The sequence below is a fragment of the Mobula birostris genome, chromosome 26, assembly GCF_030028105.1.
Source record: "Mobula birostris isolate sMobBir1 chromosome 26, sMobBir1.hap1, whole genome shotgun sequence".
NCBI lineage: Eukaryota > Metazoa > Chordata > Chondrichthyes > Myliobatiformes > Myliobatidae > Mobula > Mobula birostris.
In genome coordinates this window covers 8,323,629-8,344,333 of record NC_092395.1, presented here as the reverse complement: position 1 = coordinate 8,344,333, position 20,705 = coordinate 8,323,629, and the positions used below count along the sequence as shown (strand labels likewise).

At 42.2% G+C, this 20,705-nt stretch overlaps 1 protein-coding gene across 3 annotated transcripts in view; it reads left to right on the top strand.

The window, feature by feature from the left end:
- Positions 1-3,711: 3,711 nt before the first annotated feature.
- Positions 3,712-20,705, top strand: part of dot1l (DOT1-like histone H3K79 methyltransferase) — a 93,905-nt gene continuing 76,911 nt past the window's right edge. Inside the window, exon 1 of one of the 3 annotated variants that reach the window (XM_072244549.1) lies at positions 3,712-4,254. In XM_072244549.1, the coding sequence (XP_072100650.1) occupies positions 4,174-4,254 (81 nt within the window). In that variant the 5' untranslated portion in view covers positions 3,712-4,173. The remainder of the gene's footprint in view (positions 4,255-20,705) is intronic. The other 2 variants (XM_072244548.1, XM_072244550.1) reach the window with 2 other exon arrangements.

Here is a 20,705-nt window from a genome sequence, read left to right as displayed (position 1 = left end):
ATCATCAACAAAACCTTTTTATCTTAGTTGAACTATTGCAAAGGGTCAGCACCGTTATGCAATTAAACACAATATATTTAATAAAAATTAATTTCTTGTTCCTTCAAATTCCTATGTGATACAAGCCGTCTGAAATTACATTTGTGTTCAGCTTCAAGAGGTCTATCATGAACAAAAATTCAGAGGAAGCAACATGTTTGGAAAAATTTGTTGTCCAGTGTAATTTATGTTAGAGTGATACAGAAATCACTCCCTCACTTGGAAGTAAGTAAGGACACATATAGAACGTAGATCAAGTCTGATAAGAAGAACCAAAATTTAAGGACTCCACCCATTGTATTCACCCTTCCCCATATTCATAAGCGTGCAAGTAGAGTGAACCTATTTTCCTCTCTGATCATTTTGATTTAAACTTGCTTTAAAAGCATACATCTAAACATCTGGGCATACAACCAGGAGTAGGCCATTTGGCTTGTTTATTTTTGTTTTTATTGAGGCACAGTGTGGAACAGGCCATCTGGCCCACTGAGTCGCATCACCTAGCAACCCACCGATTTAACCCTAGCCTTATCATGGGACAATATAAAATGAGCAATTAATCTACTAACTAGAAAGTGTTTGGACTGTGGGAGACAACCGGAGAATCCAGAGAAAACCCACGTGCACATGGGAAGGAAGTACACAATTTCTTTCCAGAGGACACTGGAATTGAACTCTGAACTCTGATGTCCTGAGCTTTAATAGTGTTGTACTGACCGCTATGCCCACTCAATAGTATGATGGCAGATCGAATGTTCCTCACAGCCACTTTGCTGCCCTTTCCTCAATCCCCTTACTGATTCCAAATCTATGAATCTCAGACTTAAAAATAGATTAGAACTCTGCCCCAGAACTCTCTGTGGCAGGAGGTTTCAAAGGCTAACAACTCTCTGAGAGAGGAAATTCTTCCCTATCTCATTTTTAGTTTGCCCCATGATAAGACCATGATCTCTCATTCTTCACTTCTCGTAGCCCTAGGAAAAGTTTCTGACGGTTGTAAGCAGAAAGTGGCCAACAGTAAGCTGAAAGGTGTCACTGAAAACACAGATGACATGTAACACCAGACACTTCAAAGTCCATTTCTGTGTATGCATCGCTCACTTCTTAACCCAAGTTCTCTTTAGTAAAGGTATCTGCCATGTATCAGAATCAGACTTGGGTTAGGATCACTGGCATATGTTGTGAAATTCGTTGTTTTGCAGCAGTAGTACAGAGTAACACAATAATAAAGCTAAAAACTACAATAAGAAAATATATGAAAATTTTAATTATATAAGTAATTCAAAAACAGAACAAAAATCTGTGAGGTAGTATACATGGGTTCATTGTCCATCCAGAAATCTGATGGCAGAGGGGAAGAAGCTGATCCTAAAACATTGAGTGTGTGTCTTCAGGCTCCTGTACCTCCTACGAGACGGTAACAATGAGAAGAGGCCATGTCCTGGGTGATGGGGGTCCTTAATGATGGATGCCACCTTTCTGAGCTTGAGTCCCTATCCAGGTTGGTGAATGATATTACTAAGTTCTACCTAAACATAAATATTTTTCAATTTTTTTCAACAAGTTACTTCATTTTCTGGTTTTGGACTGTGTACCCAGACAAAATCCATGGACAACTGGATCTTGTCCATGATAATGACGAAGGTACAGGAGCCTCAGGACCAACACCAACAGGTTCAGGAACAGTTATTTCCCCTCAACCATCAGGTTCTTGAACCAGAGGGGATAACGTCACTCACCCCAACACTGAACTGTTCCCACAACTTATGAACTCACTTTCGAGGACTATCCATCTCATGTTCTCGATATTTATTTGTTATTTAATTATAATTCTATCTTTCTTGTTGCATTTGCACTGTTTATTATCTTTTGCACACTGGTTATGCAGCTAGTTGGTGCGGTCTTTCATCGATTACATCATGGTTATTGGATTTATTGGGTATGCCCACAAGAAAATGAATTTCAGGGTTGTATATATGGGTGTGAGCACGTGGCCAAGTGGTTAAGGCATTGGACTAGCTACCTGAAGGTCATGAGTTCGAGCCCCAGCCGAGGGAACGTGTTGTGTCCTTGAGCAAGGCACTTAATCACACATTGCTCTGCGACGACACCAGTGCCAAGCTGTATGGGTCCTAATGCCCTTCCCTTGGACAACATCGGTGTCGTGGAGAGGGGAGACTTGCAGCATGGGCAACTGCCGGTCTTCCATACAACCTTGCCCAGGCCTGCGCCCATGAGAGTGAAGACTTTTCAGGCGCAGATCCATGGTCTCGCAAGACTAACGGATGCCTTTATTTTTTATTTATATATGGTGACAATGTGTACATTGATAATAAATTTACTTTGACCTTGTGAATTACAAATTGGTAACAGAATGTTTGGGATGGCATTGGGAACCTCCAGTCCTATTATTCCACCCCTACACTGATGCACCCAGCCTCCGGGGGCACATAAAAGCTTAGCCAAACAGTCTTCTATTTCCCAAAGCAGCTAAATATTTGCCCTGTCAAACACACTAACCGTACCAGTGGCAGAAGTCAGTCCCAAGTTTGCAGAGGCAGCAACTTGAAAACAAACAAAGCTAGAATTAGAGGCAACACCAACAACACGCTGGAGGAACTCAACAGGTCGGGCAGCATCTGTGGAAACGATCATTCAACGTTTCGGGCCGGAACCCTTCATCAGGACTGAAGAGGAAGGGGCGGTGGGGGGGGGGGGGCTGAAGGAGAAGGCTGGTAGGTGCCAGGTGAAAAACCAGTAAGGGGGACTTACTGACCAAGGGTTCGGGCCCGAAACGTTGACTGGTCATTTCCACAGATGCTGCCCAACTTGCTGAGTTCCTCCAGCGAGTTGTGAGTGTTGCTTTTAACACCAGCACCTGCAGATTATTTTGTGTTTAGAGTTAGAGGCAAACCATTTCAAGCCGTTTCTTCAATGGCAAAGTCAATTTATTATTGAAGTACCTATATTTCACTATATACTTTGTTGAGGTTCATTTTCGTGCAGGCATTTACAGGGAAATAACAAAATACAGTAGAATTTATTAAAAATTATACACAAAGACTGACAAATAACCAATGCGCAAAATTGTAGGGATAAGAACTAAAAGAGAGAACGTGAATTGTGGAGTCCTTGAAAGTGAGCGTGTAGGCTGTGAACTCAGGTAAGTGAAGTTATCCACGCAGATTCAGAAAGCTTGAGGGCTGAAGGCAGGGTAATAACTGTTCTTGAATTTGGCGGCGTGGGACCGAAAGCTCCTGTACTTCCTGCCCGAGAGGATGCCCTAGATATTGGGGGCTCTTTGATGATGCGTGCGGCCACCAATTGACCTCAGCAGTTAATACACCGACTGAACTACCCTTCGCAACCATTCTGCCTTGTGCATAGTTTATAACCTGGGGGGGGTGGGGTGGGCGATGAGATTTATGCTGGGGCAAAACTGCAGACGGCTGAAAGGCAAGGACATTCCACAACCCAGCGCAGGAACCCACCCTTCACTTCTCCCCGGTCTTTCTGCATCACGTGCGCGAAAGCAATCCCCGGCCTAATTAGAATACAACCCCCGTGATTGGCTGCCAGAGCGCCTCCCTGCAACTCGATTTTGGTGCAATCCCTGGTGTCTCCTCGTATTAACATTAAACCCGTTGTTACCGGAGGGGAAGAAGACTTTTAGGGGTTAGAATTAAGCAGGCTGATTTTTACTGTCCGGTGTAATAAAATTCTTGCCGAGCACGACGCGGGGGAAAGGCAGGCTTGGCAATAATCGCCGTGCCGAGCGATGGACTTCCCCATTCCCGGAGTTGGTCGGGTCTGCAGTAGCGCGCTGGCGGTCGCTCAGTTCATGCCGGCCCAAGATGGCCGATGCTTGGGCTCTGGTGACGGGGAGTCACGGAAGGGAGCGGATGACAAATTACATTTGAACTTTTTATTTTGACTCATTCATATATTAAAAGAAACCAACGCCCCTTCCTCCCCTCTTCTCTCCGCCCCCTTTGCTCTTCCATCTCGCCTCTCAGTTCCCCACCCCCACCTCCTCCTCCTTCCCCTCTCTTTTATTTTTTCTCCGCTTGTGTGATTTTGTCCAAAACCCCTTTTCAATCCGTCAAGACGTAGCATGATAGTGCCGGGAAGAAAATGGGCGAGAAGCACGAACTGCGTCTTAAAAGCCCAGTGGGCGCGGAGGCTGCTGTGTATCCCTGGCCCTTGCCGGTCTATGTAAGTGGAGGGAAGGCGAAAATGGTCCGAGGTTGTTCGCGGGCTCTCGGGCGGGGAGGAGGAAAGGGGGGTGCTGGGGAGGGGAAGGCAGCGCGGATCCGGGCCCAGCCGCTTCGACAGCCCCGCTCTCCCCGCTTATAATGTCGTTAAGAGCGCGGCGGCGCTCCTGACGGTGGTGGTTGTCTGAGGGGAAGGAGTGGGGGGAAGTTGGATATCCTGAGCCGGTGTCCCGGACCCTTTGTCTCAGCCTCCCCCCCCCCCCCGAGGACAATTTAATTCCGTTTTGGCGGGGGGGCCGGTGCCGCTGAAAGTCCACTTTTAGAATGGGTGTTTTTGTGCGCTCACCGGCGAGGGAAGCGGCTGTTTGCCGAAGGCGGTGTGATTGCGGGGATTTCAAACAGGACGGGCAGTTCCTCCATTGTGTTGGGAATGGATGCAGTCACTGGCGTTGTTGCCAGCCTTTCTCGTCTCCCCGCCCTGTAAACGTGACCTGGCCTGATTTGTTTTTGCTGACCTGTTTCGGACCGGGAGGCCCAACTCTATGCATTAACCCGGCGTGAACATTTTTTTTTCTCTCTCTACTGGGTCTGTTTAAGGAAGTGTTATTTCTACTTTCAGTTTATAACAGTTCACCACGTGCATGATTTTCTATTCCCCCTCTCCCGTCTGTTAGCTTCAATTATTCTGTGCTATTTTTGCGTTAAACTCTTAATCACGACTGAAGATTGCTAGTGTGGAAACTGTCTGTGTTTGCTGTCTGTTTTGACTTCGGAATGACTGGAATTCACGAGCGACAACGTTTTCTGGACGTGTGTGTGTTTCCTATGAAGTTTAGATAGCACCGCCACTTGCCCCCCTGGAATCGTATCTTTCACAGCATACTGTTGAAGTTGTCGTTCTTTTTCGGCAATAAAACTGCACCAGTCGGCGAGTGGAAGCTGCTTGCGCCTATGGTAATAATGACCATGCGTTGTTATGGTTTGATAGTAGACGGCTCCGTGCTGACGTCCCCGCAAGCGGTGGGTGGGGAGACTCGTTTTGGCTGATCGGCGTTAAACAGCTGTTGGCTCAAAATGATACCATGTTCGACAGCTTAAGGGAAAAGACGAGGGTTTTCCCCTGCATGGGCTGAAAAGTTGTCTTACTCCCCCAAAAAATCCACGTAATATTTGTGCTTTTTCAGAATCGGGTTATTATCACTGACATATCACTAGGTCATGAAACTTGTTTTTTTTTGGCAGTACAGTGGAACACTTTTAAAAAAAAAACTACAAATTAAATAAATAGTGCAAACTGGGAACAAAAAATATTTAGTGTACATGAATTCATTGTCCGTTCAGAAATCTGATGGCAGAGGGGAAGAATCTGTGCCTAAAATGTTGAATATACATCTTCAGGCTCCTGCACTCCCTCTTTGATGGTTGTGTAAGGTGATGTGAGGGGTGGAAACATTCATAACCACCTACATTGAGTTGGGGTTGACTTTAAGAGGCTGATCCAATGTGAAGATGTGAAGTTTTTTTAAAACCATGCTTTGTTCTGTGTGTCGTTGACAATACAGTTTCCCTTAAACTTAAAACACCTCTGTAGTTTTATTTATGAAAACCTACAGTAGCAGTGTGAAGAGGGCATGCCCTGGGTGATGGGGATCCATGGATACTGCCTTTTTGAAGCATTGGCTTATGGAACTGCCCCTGTGGAGCATGAAGATAGAGGTGAAGATGCCCATGATAAAGTTGCATACACAGTGTAACTTTCTGCAGGTTCTTTTGATCCTGTGTAGTGGCCCTTCCATACCAGATGGTGATGCTTTTCTCTGTAGAAATTTGCTACAGTCTTAGAGACTTGCGCACCGTTACAATTTGAGTCATTGAGTCACATTTGTCAATAAGTTAGAGCATATGTGAGCATATTTGTTTTTGTATGCGATTTACAAAATGTGTATACTGTATATTCACATTACCAATAGAAGAAATACAATTTGAAAACAGTGAAGTCAAAGTATAGGATATTAGAGTGAATTAACATCATCTGATTAGTAATGTTTAAGGTTTTAGAACAAATGGGGCTCTGGTGAGATAGCATCTGTAATGTTGTGTACCTCTGGTCTCCTTACTTAAAGGAGGATATGATTGAAATACAGCAAGTACAACAAAGTTTTTACCAGATTACTAATTATTTGGGGTAGAATATACTTAAAGGACATTCCATTTAGAACAGACATGAGGAATTTCTTTAGTCAGAGGGTGATGAATCTGTGGGATTTATTGCCGCAGACAGTTGTGGAGGGCAAGTCATTTAAAGCAGAGGTTCATAAGGGCATAATAGGTTACAGGGAGCAGGCGGGAGAAGGGGTTGAGAAGGAAGGTAAATCACTCATGACTGAGTGGCAGATGGGATTCACGGACTGGCCTAATTCTGCTCCTAGATCGTCTTATTGAAGGGTAGAGTTGTTCTATAAGGAAGATTGAACTGGCTCTGCATGCAATGGCAGTTAGTAGAACTCCTCCAATTCATGGCTCCAGTGAACTGGGTTCTATGCTGATCTTTGTTGCTCGCTGTGTGGAGTTTGCATGTTCTCTCTGTGATCACGTGAGTTTCCTCCCCAGTTCTATTTTTTTTCTTGCATCCCAAAGACATTGAGTTGGTAGATTAGTTGGTCACTGTTGCCCCAAGTACGTTCTATGTTCTGTGAAAGTGGTAGAATTTGGGAGGAGGGATTTGTGAAACTAGGGAGAATAGATTGCAGGTTAACTTGATGGGCAAAGTCAATTGCTTTGTGATCTGATGTAGATAATGGTACTGTAGCATAAAAACCAGGATCAACAGGCTCCGGGACAGTTTCTTCCACCAGGACATTAGACTAATTAACTCATGCTGATTTGAGTGTATTTCTATGTTACATTGACTGTTCTATTTATTATAAATTATTATAAATTACTATGATTGCACATTTAGACGGAGATGTAACGATAAGATTTTTACTCATGTATGTGAAGGATGTAAGAAATAAAGTCAAATCAGTTCAAAGCGTTATAAGGAAATGTGGAGTTCTGTAGAACTTGGTAAAAGGAAAAGTAATGTGATCCATTTTTAAAAATTATTATGGATTTTATTAGGATTGATGTAAGGATAATTGCCCTGCTTGGGTTGTCTTGAACTTTGGGGAGTCATGGTTTCAAAATAAGAGGTTAGCTTTTCAAGACAAAGGTGAAGAAAAATTCCTTCAGAAAGCAGTGAATCATTGGAATTCTTTATACAAGAGCACGTCTGGGGCTCAGGTGCAGGGTTTTTGATTACGGAAGGAATTGAGGGATCATTGCAAAGTGATGCACAGGTGAAAAATCAGCCACCACCTTGTGGGAAGATGCAAACTATTTAAGGTTGTTTTGGGCGTTGTATTTATATCTTTAATGTTGTCTTATTGGCTGTTACTTATCCAGTTTATTCCAGGGTATTTTATGTTTTTTGAAAAAATGTGGAAGGGAGTTTAACACTTGGCAGGTTTTCAGCAGGAGTTAATTAGATTTTTTGCTTATGACTCAAGTAGTACATCTTGAACTTTGAAGTAATGATCCTCTTGTGAAGCTTCATTAAAATTGGAGCTGGAAGTTGTACAAAAGCAATGTAACCTTCATGTTCCAGTTTTGTAAATTTTATCTCTAAATTTTTGAGCGAAAACTGCATGTGTATTACATCTTCAGAATATTGCATTTTGTTTTCTGAAATAGTCAAATATTTTATTAAACATGTATTCCACTTACAAGTCCTTGTAGACATGTAAGTATGGTCACAAGCACACTTTAAATATGGCCACAAGCAAAAAGTGAGATCTCTGAGGTTACCAATGGAAATTTAGTTTTGGTTGGGGATTATATTGCATTGCATTAAAGAAACTATATTTATCTAATGCTTAATGTCATCCTTGGGAAAGTGGAGAATATTTTGATATTCCCAAATAGGTTCTGGAGAATTATTCATATCAACGTGCATTTGCATGGAACTGGACAAAAATAAACTTTTACTTTAATACATGTATTTATAGTGTCCAAACATGCTGTTATGATCCTGAGAAATTGGTGCAGATGACAGAAGGTTTGATTTAAGATGCATGTTTTGATCATTTTGTAAAAGGAGTAGGGGTGCAGAGTGGGAGAGAGCTTTATAGATGGAAGCAAGGTTTTGCTAGGACGTGCTTGTTTGGAGACAATTTAAAGCAAGGATGCCTTATGGACATATTTGAACTTTTTTTCCTCCTCTTGAAGACATTATTGATACATGTGCTGCTATTTGATATTTTGTTACTTTCATAATTAGGCTAACTTGATGTAGGACCCTAGACCAGTAGTCCCCAACCACCGGGCCGCAAAGCATGTGCTATCGGGCCGCAAGGAAACAATATGATTTGGCGATATGAAACGATATGAGTCAGCTGCACCTTTCCTCATTCCCTGTCACGCCCACTGTTGAGCTTGAACACACGCAAGGTCATTATGCATGCGAGGTCATCAGTCAGTCATTAAACTACAACTACTCGATGAGTACAAAAAACAAACGTGGCTTGAGAATTTCTTTGGAAGAGGTGGTAGGGGACATAAAAGGCCTAATGATGATAACGCAGAGACTTCAGGGGAGAATGATAACTGTCTTCAAGTTGGTAGATGAAATGTCTGCTTTCAAAGCCAAACTGGAACTGTGGGGATGGCGAGTGGACAGGGGCATATTTGACACGTTCCCAATATTAGCTGGGATTTTGCGAGAGACTGAGGCTGCACTGTCCTTCTCACAGCTGGTGCGCGATCACCTATCTTCACTGTCGACAGAATTCGAGTGTTACTGCCCAACCACAAATGACACAAGACGTGCAAAGGAATGGGTCTGCGACCCATTTGTGAATGTCCCCAGTGAATCATCCATGTCAGCGCAGGAAGAAGATCAACTCCTTGAGCTTGCAAATGATGGCGGGCTGAAAAGCATGTTTGACACAACATCTCTGCCGACATTCTGGATCAAAATCAAGGCTGAATATCCTGAGGCAGCCACGAAAGCATTGAAAACATCGCTTCCATTTCCAACATCATACCTCTGCGAAGCGGGGTTTCCTGCAATGAATGCAACAGAAACTAAATTGCAGAATAGACTGGACATAAGGAACCCCCTTCGAGTATCGCTGTCTCCCATCACCCCTTGATGGGACCATCTTGTTTCATAGAAACATAGAAAATAGGTGCAGGAGTAGGCCATTCGGCCCTTTGAGCCTGCACCGCCATTTATTATGATCATGGCTGATCATCCAACTCAGAACCCCGCCCCAGCCTTCCCTCCATACCCCCTGATCCCCGTAGCCACAAGGGCCATATCTAACTCCCTCTTAAATATAGCCAATGTACTGGCCTCAACTGCTTCCATCAATTCACCTGTTTCTGTCTCTGTTCAGGGAAACAAGCCCAGGCCTCCCACTGATTCAGCGATATTGGTGTGTTGCAATGATTTTATATGTTCATACGAGGAAAATATGTGCTGTGTGTTTAATATCCAGACGTTATTTAAAATGTTATGATGCTATTGACCTATAATTGACTTTTCACTATATTCATGCGAGGAAAATATGCGCTGTGTTTAATATTAAATTCGTTAGATAAACCCTTTTAGAAACAAAATTGGCAAGAATATTGTCAATTTTAAACCGGTCTGTGGTGCAAAAAAAGGTTGGGGACCCCTGCTCTAGACAGTAAATTTTGATAACTTAGTTGACAAATGAGAACTGCTACTAATCCCAATAGTAGTTTGAAGAATGCAATTAAGTAACAATGAAACAATAGTTAATTTCACCTTTTTTTTCCCATAAGTGTATGGACCCCTACTACCAGGCAGGAGGTACTGTAGCATTAGGACAAGGACTGCACTTCTCTCCCCAGGCCGTAAAACTATTGAACTCCCTGCCATTACTCAGGTTTCATCACATGTAAAGCACCACAGTCTATGTTCCAAACCTATTCTGGTATCTGTCCCCTACTTTTCCTTCGCTGCAACGATGACTGCATTGGCGCTGCATGCTGAGCTCGTTGACTTCATTAGCTTTGCCTCCAACTTTCACCCTGCCCTTAAGTTTACCTGGTCCATTTCGGACACCTCCCTCCCCTTTCTAGATCTTTCTGTCTCTATCTCTGGAGGCAGCTTATCCACTGATGTCTACTGACTCTCACAGCTATCTGGACTATTCCTCTTCTCACCCTGTCTCTTGCAAAAGTGCCACCCCCTTCTCGCCATTCCTCTGTTTCCGCCACATCTGCTCTCAGGATGAGGCTTTTCATTCCAGGATGAGGGAGATGTCTTCCTTTTTTAAAGAAAGGAGCTTCCCTTCCTCCACCATCAACTCTGCTCTCAAATGCATCTCCCCCATTTCACGCACATATACTCTCACTCCATCCTCCTGCCACCCCACTAGGGATAGGGTTCACCTTGTCCTCACCTACCACCCCACCAGCCTCCGGGTCCAACATATTATTCTCTGTAACTTCTGCCACCTCCAACGGGATCCTGCCACTAAGCACATCTTTCCCTCCCCCCCCCCCCCTGCTTTCCACAGGGATCGCTCCCTACGCGACTCCCTTGTCCATTCGTTCCCCCCCCCCATCCCTCCCCACTGATCTCCCTCCTGGCACTTATCCTTGTAAGCGGAACAAGTGCTGCCCATGCCCTTACACTTCCTCCCTCACCACCATTCAGGGCCCCAGACAGTTCTTCCAGGTGAGGTGACACTTCACCTGTGAGTCGGCTGGGGTGATACACTGCGTCTGGTGCTCCCGAAGTGGCCTTCTATATATTAGCGAGACCCGATGCAGACTGGGAGATCGTTTCACTGAACACCTACGCTTTGTCTCCCAGAGAAAGCAGGATCTCCCAGTGGCCACACGTTTTAATTTCATGTCCCATTCCCATTCTGATATGTCTATCCACGGCCTCCTCTACTGTAAAGGTGAAACCGCACTCAGGTTGGAGGAACAACACCTTATATTCTGTCTGGGTAGCCTCCAACCTGATAGCATGAACATTGACTTCTCAAACTTCCGCTAATGCCCCACCTCCCCCTCGTACCCCATCTGTTATTTATTTATATACATGCATTCTTTTTCCCTCTCCTTTTTCTCCCTCTGTCCCTCTCACTATACCCCTTGCTCATCCTCTGTGCTTTTGCCCCCCTTCCCCTTTTCTTTCTCCCTAGGCCTCCTGTCCCGTGATCCTCTCGTATCCCTTTTGCCAATCAACTGTCCAGCTCTTGGCTCCATCCCTCCCCCTCCCACTTTCAAATCTCTTACTAGCTCTTCTTTCAGTTAGTCCTGACGAAGGGTCTCGGCCTGAAACATCGACTGTACCTCTTCCTAGAGATGCTGCCTGGCCTGCTGCGTTCACCAGCAACTTTGTGTGTTGCTTGAATTTCCAGCATCTGCAGATTTCCTCGTGTTTACCTTAGTGTTTTAATTTATTTGTGGTAATATTCTTTGTCATGTGTGAATAATATGTACTGTGTTGTGCAGCTTGGTCTCGGGAATATTCTCATTTGCTGGTATACACGTGCATGGTTGAATGGCAATAAACTGAACCTGAACTTGAAGTCTGGGACTGATGTCCGATGGAGATTGTCTGTATTACAGAACTTGTACCTTTACTCAGTTGACAATAAGGCATTGCAATCCTGGAAAACTTGGTATTTCCACTTGGTAATGGTCTAAATTATATAATTTGGATTTTGCCTTCAAACATTGAATGGAATTTATACTGCTTACTTTTAAATTGATTTTTGTTTACAATGGCTGGTTTATTTGGTTTGTAGGTTGTCACAATTGGTTGTCATTAATATGTTCTCCATTCTTCAGTTTTAAAATGTGAAGTGCCCAAATGAGTTTTCTTTTTGCATATTGTGACATTTGATTTGCCTGGTTATCCTTGATGTTTTAAAATACTGATATTTCTGATGTAATATTGCATTTCTGGCTACCCCATCTGATACCCTGAACGCAGTGATACCTCTTCTTGGTTACTTGTATGGCTGATTGCATCTTTTTTTTCCTTCCCCATCTCCATCATTTGTTTAGATCAGGAGTTCAGTAAAATGAGAATTTTGACCTTGCAGCCATAAAATGTCAAATATAGTAAGAATATAAATGCTCGTCCTAAATATTCAAGTGTGAAGTAATATTTTTCATTTATATCGCCAAGTAAGTTTTCCTGCACATCCAAAATTTATCAGTGGAACTGATCCTTCAAATTTGAAGAATTTTCCAGTGAATTTTCACCATGAGGTTGCCTGCCTGATTTAACCTTGTAATTACAGTAGATTCCTCTTTTGCTTTGGCGGAATTTCTATTAAATAAGCATGGTGCTGTTGACTTGTCAAATGCTTGTAATATAGGTTGGAAATTACATTTCTGGTATATTCTCCATCTCTGGTTTTAGAACTTCTGGAGAAACAGTAATTGATAACTTGTTGTTATTGATATAGCACAGAATGTTGATCAATTTAGTGCAGGGGGTAGCCTTCTGTTACTCAAGTGCAATTCTTAGAATTTGAGTCATATTCATCGAACAGGGAGGTCATACTAGAGTATTTTTTACATGGGTAAAATGAATGTTAGCATGTGAAGATTAGATAACGGGTTAATGGAGTGTAGCTGCAAAATGATTAAAAATGACCAGTATTTCTGAAAATTAATGAAGGGATGTAAGAGTGATCCTCAGAGCATGAAGAGTGGCTGGTGGTAAGAAAATGAAAGAAATGAGGAATAATGAGTACTGGTGCTATTAAATGGAAATTGTCAGTCAGGGCAAGACTTAATAATGTACAGCTGAAGGCTCTCTAGTTCAGCCAGCTGGTCTCCCATAATACTGATAAATAGTGCGTCACAAAATAAACACAGCTCACTCTCCTTGATACCATACTGTGGTCGGGAATAAACAAAAAAGAGCAAAAATCCTATCCAACCTAGAAAGATGATGGAACCTAATTCAAGATCCTGGTCTGGATCTGAATTTCTTGAGATACAGAAGTTGTTTTGGAGTTGATTTGTGACTACTGGAGAAACTAAGCAGGTCAGGCAACTTCTATGGAGAGGAATAAAGAGCTGACACTTTATCAGGAATTGAAAGAAGGGGGAAGAAGTCAGAATAACAAGGTGGTGGGGGGCACGGGGAATTGAGATGATCAGAAGCAGGTTCAGTTTGGTTTTGAAGGAATTCATTGAATTGATGCGCACAGTATGAGACAGCAACATGTTCAAGAAATCCATTGTTCTCTTGTGGAGGAAAACACCACCTATCTTTTAACCTTAATCTGATTTATGCAGTTTATAATTGAGAAGCCTGGCCTTGATTGATTTATTTAATTCAAACATGCTATCAACCCTGCCCAGGAGAAGGCAATGGCAAACCACTTCTGGAGGAAAAACTTACCAAGAACAATCATGGTCATGGAAAGACCATGTTTGTCCATGTCATATGAAACGGTACAAGATGGACGACCGAACATAGCCCATTTCCAAAAAAAGAATTATCTGATTTGATGAGGCCAGAGTCCATGCTTGTCTTAAGTGTAAGCTCCAACTCCCTTGGTCCACTTTTATTGCCGAGGTGCTTTTACTGCAAGTTAGTTTATTGCCCTATTCTGCATTTTTTTTCTGAAACCAAAAGCAAAACTATTTTATAGACTAACCAGCTCTTCAATAGGAAATTATGCCTTGCCTTTTTCCCACAAATGTACTTGAACTCTATCTCAATGTTTTTTGATATTGCTTTTGAGATATTTGTACCATAATATTTAGGTGTCTTTCTCCACCTCTTATTTTGAGGAGTGTATGAATGTTGGGTGGCGTGGGTGGCATGTTGGAGATATGACTCTACCAAAGGAGGTGTAAGGTGCTTCTTCCCTCTGCCAGCTTACAGGTCACCCTTGGGCAAGGTGTAGTATCTGCTTAGCCCTGCCCCCACCCCGATGAGGATCACGTGAAGCTATGGGAGCAGCTAGTGCATATCACAAGTCCTGGTTATGTGATCACTGACCTCAGGCAGACAATCTTGGAAGAGTATTGATAATTAATGGATGGGGTCATCTGTCTTGTAAAGACACTGCCCAGAAGAAGGCAATGGCAAAGCACTTCTGTAGAAAAATTTGCGAAGAACAATCATGGCCGTGAGACCATGATCGTCTATCTCATACGGTTAATGTCAAGCCTAGCCCAGATGCTTAACACTGCTTTTGTCCAGGCCAATGATGAGCTCAGTGTTACACTTTGCCATTCTCTTTCTCCCCTCCCTGCCCGCCCACAGCCCCCACCTACAGATTATTTATGAAGGTCAATCTGCCCAACATCAATCCTTGCTGAATACCATTGTTGAAAGGTTTTTCCAAGATGGTTCAAGTGTATCCTAATGTGCTTTCCAGCTTTGTCAAACTTTATTCTAGCTCTATTTGCTATCAGTTGTTTTAGTGTACCTAATACTTAGCAAGTTCTGTCATACACAAGTTTATTTTTCCTCAAAAGTGAAAATGATAGTAAAATCATTTTGGGTGTCCCTAATGTCTTTATCTAATCAATAATGCTTTGCATCTGTACTAGTAAGTTCAAACATCTGGGTTATCTTCCAGGTGTGTAGGAACCATCTCAGTGCAGTGAGCTTTTGGGAAAATATGTTTGCATTGCTTCCAAATCATATGTTGCCAGAGGACCTTGGGTGAGGATCATTTGGTCTAACTGCTCTGTTTAGTTTTTGTCTTAATTAGAAACAACATTTTCATCTAACTTAATACCAGTTTTATTAAAACATAAAACTGTTGCAAGGACACTTGCTTATTCGGAATTTATCTTGAAATTCCCTCTTGGCCAGGTGCAATCTTTAATTTGTCAATAGGCTATTTCTGCAGTCCGAACTAATTGCACTCTGTGTGCCGTCTTTTTTAATACACTGAGTTCACCGAGTTAGTTCAGTATTACATATCTTTTAATTTTGGGGATTTAAGCGTACATTTAGTGAGAAGGGTCTTGGCCCGAAGCATCGACTATACTCTTTTCTGTAGATGCTGCCTGTCCTGCTGAGTTCCCCTTGCATTTTGTGTGTTGCTTGGATTTCCAGCATCTGCAGAATTTATCTTGTTAGCATACATTTCTTGTTTATATATCGACCCATTTAGACACCTTAGTTTTTATCATCCTTCCTTATATATAGGCTGTTTTTTTGATTGCTTAACTCTTGTTCTACAATATTTTTCATTTGTTGGACTTAACACTACTTGGGTGAGCAGGTTTATTGTTTTTTATTAACTGAGTAAGATTATGGAGGCAGAAAGGAAATACTGATTGAATTGATTTGTGCTGACATGGGGGCAGTGAGGTATTGATTTAAACCCTTTAGAAAATGAGCACTGACAGAGAAACAGAGAAAATAGGTGCAGGAGTAGGCCATTTGGCCCTTTGAGCCTGCACCGCCATTCAGTATGATCATGGCTGATCATCCAACTCAGAACCCTGTACCTGCCTTCTCTCCATACCCCCTGATCCCTTTAGCCACAAGGGCCATATCTAACTCCCTCTTAAATATAGCTAATGAACTGGCCTCAACTGTTTCTTGTGGCAGAGAATTCCACTGATTCACCACTCTGTGAAGAAGTTTTTCCTCATCTTGATCCTAAAAGGCTTCCCCCTTATCCTTAAACTGTGACCCCTCGCTCTGGACTTCCCCAACATCAGGAACAATCTTCCTGCATCTAGCCTGTCCAATCCTTTTAGAATTTTATACGTTTCAATAAGATCCCCCCTCAATCTTCTAAATTCCAGCGAGTATAAGCCTAGTCGATCCAGTCTTTCATCATATGAAAGTCCTGCCATCCCAGGAATCAATCTGGTGAACCTTCTTTGTACTCCCTCTATGGCAAGAATGTCTTTCCTCGGATTAGGGGACCAAAACTGCACACAATACTCCAGGTGTGGTCTCACCAAGGCCTTGTACAACTGCAGTAAAACCTCCCTGCTTCTGTGCTTGAATCCTCTTGCTATGAATGCCAGCATACCATTCGCCTTTTTCACCACCTGCTGTACCTGCATGCCCACTTTCAATGTGTGGTGTACAATGACACCCAGGTTTCGTTGCACCTCCCCTTTTCCTAATCGGCCACCATTCAGATAATCTGTTTTCCTGTTCTTGCCACCAAAATGGATAACCTCACATTTATCCACATTAAATTGCATCTGCCATGAATTTGTCCACTCACTTAACCTATCCAAGTCACCCTGCATCCCCTTAGCATCCTCCTCACAGCTAACACTGCCGCCCAGCTTCGTGTTATCCACAAACTTGGAGATGCTGCATTTAATTCCCTTGTCTAAGTCATTAATATATATTGTAAACAACTGAGGTCCCAGCACTGAGCCTTGCGGTACCCCACTGGTCACTGCCTGCCATTCTGAAAAGGTCCTGTTTATTCCCACTTTTCCTGTCTGCCAACCAATTCTCTAGCCACATCAATACCATACCCCCAATACCGTGTGCTTTAAGTTTGCACGCTAATCTCCTGTGTGGGACCTTGTCAAAAGCCTTTTGAAAATCCAAATATTCCACATCCACTGGTTCTTCCCTATCCACTCTACTAGTTACATCCTCAAAAAATTCTGTGAGATTCGTCAGACATGATTTTCCTTTCACAAGTACATGCTGACTTTGTCTGATGATTTCACCGCTTTCCAAATGTGCTGTTATCACATCTTTGATAACTGACTCTAGCATTTTCCCCACCACCGATGTCAGGCTAACCGGTCTATAATTCCCTGGTTTCTCTCTCCCTCCTTTTTTAAAAAGTGGGGTTACATTAGCCGCCCTCCAATCCTCGAACTAATCCAGAATCTAAAGAGTTTTGAAAAATTATCACTAATGCATCCACTATTTCTTGGGCTACTTCCTTAAGCACTCTGGGATGTAGACCTTCTGGCCCTGGGGATTTATCTGCCTTTAATCCCTTCAATTTACCTAACACCACTTCCCTACTAACATGTATTTCCCTCAGTTCTCCCCATCTCACTAGACCCTCGGTCCCCTACTATTTCCGGAAGATTATTTATGTCCTCCTTAGTGAAGACAGAACCAAAGTAGTTATTCAATTGGTCTGCCATGTCCTTGTTCCCCATGATCAATTCACCCGTTTCTGACTGTAAGGGACCTATATTTGTCTTAACCAATCTTTTTCTTTTCATATATCTATAAAAGCTTTTAAAGTCAGTTTTTATGTTCCCTGCGAGTTTTCTCTCATAATCTTTTTTTCCCCTTTCCTAATTAAGCCCTTTGTCCTCCTCTGCTGGACTCTGAATTTCTCCCAGTCCTCAGGTGTGCTGCTTTTTCTGGCTAATTTGTATGTTTCTTCTTTGGAATTGATACCACCCCTAATTTCCCTTGTCAGCCACGGGTGCACTACCTTCCCTGGTTTATTCTTTTGCCAAACTGGGATGAACAATTGTTGTAGTTCATCCATGCGATCTTTGAATGTTTGCCATTCCATATCCACCGTAAACCCTTTAAGTATCATTTGCCAGTCTATCTTAGCTAATTCATGTCTCATACCTTCAAAGTTACCCTTCTTTAAGTTCAGAACCTTTGTTTCTGAATTAACTATGTCACTCTCCATCTTAATGAAGAATTCCACCATGTTATGGTCACTCTTACCCAAGGGGCCTTGCATGACAAGATTGCTAATTAACCCTTCCTCATTGCTCAATACCCAGTCCAAAATGGCCTGCCCTCTAGTTGGTTCCTCGACATGTTGGTTCAGAAAACCATCCCGCATACATTCCAAGAAATCCTCTTCCTCAGCACCCTTACCAATTTGGTTCACCCAATCTATATGTAGATTGAAGTCACCAATTATAACTGCTGTTCCTTCATTGCACGCATTTCTAATTTCCTGTTTAATACCATCCCCAACCTCACTACTACTGTTAGGTGGCCTGTACACAACTCCCACCAGCGTTTTCTGCCCCTTAGTGCTATGCAGCTCTACCCATATCGATTCCACATCCTCCCGGCTAATGTTCTTCCTTTCTATCACTTTAATCTCCTCTCTAACCAGCAACACTACCCCACCTCCTTTTCTTTCTTGTCTATCCCTCATGAATATTGAATATCCCTGAATGTTGAGCTCCCATCCTTGGTCACCCTGGAGCCATGTCTCTGTGATCCCAACTATATCATATTCATTAATAACTATCTGCAGTTTCAATTCATCCACCTTGTTACGAATGCTCCTTGCATTGATACACAAAGCCTTCAGGCTTGCTTTTACAACACTCTTAGCCCTTATACAATTATGTTGAAAAGTGGCCCTTTTTGATTTTTGCCCTGGATTTGCTTTTACTTTTCACCTTACTACTTTTTGCTTCTACCCTCATTTTGCACCCCTCTGTCTCTCTGCACTTGTTCCCATCCCTCTGCCACATTAGTTTAAATCCTCCTGAACAACAGTAGCAAATGCTCCCCTTTGGACATTGGTTCCAGTCCAGCCCAGGTGCAGACTTACCTGTTTGTACCGGTCCCACCTCCTCCAGAACTGGTTCCAATGCCCCAGAAATTTGAATTCCTTCCCCTTGCAGCATTTTTCAAGCCACTGGCACTTGGATATACTGTAAATAAAATAAAGGCAACAAGAATTTGGTTGGCAAAATGAAGTTGATGGGGGCAAAGGTAGGTTGAGAAAGTGGGGCAAGTCATGGTATTGGTGGTTTTCTGGAGTTGTTTCTCTGCCCTTCTTTCATGAGATCTGAATTGCAAAATTTAAATTTTATCTGGCGTGGCTTGCTCATGTCCTGCATGTGAGTTCAGAAGAGCCTCCAGTTTGTCATACCAAAATATCTTTTTAATACAATGACTCAACTAAAACATTATTTAGCTGGTATTTATAATGTGAAAATGCCCTAAATTGGAAAATACTTTCAATGTCAACTTAATCCTTGGACTGAATTAACAAAATTCCAGTAATTCTTAAAAGATTATTAAATTCCAAAATATTCAGTATTTAATTTTAACTAAATGCCTATAAAAGAAACCACGATGTAACAAATACAGGTAGTCCTTGGGTTATGTGAGGGTTCTGTTCCTTACCACTGTCTGTAGGCAGATTTATTTTGTATATCAGAAATACCTGTTTTTTATAGCTATACACACATCTCTCTTTATATACTTGTTATAATTCTTTCATCCTAGCACTACCAATAATTAATCTTATGGAATATGTACATAATCCAGTCAGTAATGAATGCTGCAAAACACTTATTCTCAAAACTATCTTGAGTAATGCTTTAAAAAAATGGGAAAATTTGTGTAAAGATGGATTTCTGTAAGTCAGGTTGTCCGTAACTGGGGGAGTCCCTGTGCCATTAACTGTGTATTCAAAGAGAAAAGGGTCAGTTTTATAAAATGTATAACGCTGTTTCTGTGAGAATATGGTTTGTATCTATATTTAAATGTAATCACTCTAAAGTTTGAGCAGCATTTTGAATAGATCTTTTCTATTGCAAACCAGAAAACAGTCTGCATTAATGCCATTGAAGACTAATGTATCATGGACTTCATCAGCTGGCATCTCAAGTTACAGGAAAAATATAATCAAAATTATCCATGCAAGTTCCTCTAAATTCCCCAGCAGAATTAGTGGCTGAACATTGGTAGTCTCTCCCAGGCCATCATCGTCACAATTGAAACCCTAGTTACTTTGACAGTTATATTGGACGGGCCATATCATTGGAATGTTAGATATCACACTCCCTAAAATGGAATTCTGCTTCAAACTCAATCCTGGGGAAAGATGACCATTTAGTGAGAAGGTAGGATTCAAGGATGTACTCAAAAGTTTCCTTGAAGTCCAACATTCCCACTGACTCCTAGGTGCTTCTGGTCCATAATCTTATTGTTGCAGAAAGAGCATTTGGACAGTATTCCCAACCAGAGGCCATGCGTTAGGTACATAGAAGCTCTGTGTAAGCAATGGAAAAGAGTGTACCATCTCATAGACTGCCCACCCTCCCCACCTGTCAGTAACCTCCTGCTCCAACTTTCTAAAAAAAAATCCTAGGTTCCTATATTGAATCAACAAGCTAGAATGGAAACACATCAAAGTTCAAAGTAAATTTATTATCTAAGTACATACATTACTGTGCAAAAGTCTTAGGCATATATCGCTAGAGCATTTAAGACTTTTGCACAGTACTGTATATTGGTTAAAGTAGGAAGGTGGTTGGGAAACAGCAATAAGAGTACTTAGCTTTGTATTGGCTCAGTAGTATTAAGTGTTACTGTAATTGGTAACTGGAAAGACACAATATACAGTACTGTGTAAACGTCTTAGGCACCCTAGCTATACCTGTATATATGTTACGGCTTTTGCACAGTGCTGTATATGTCACCATATACAACCCTGA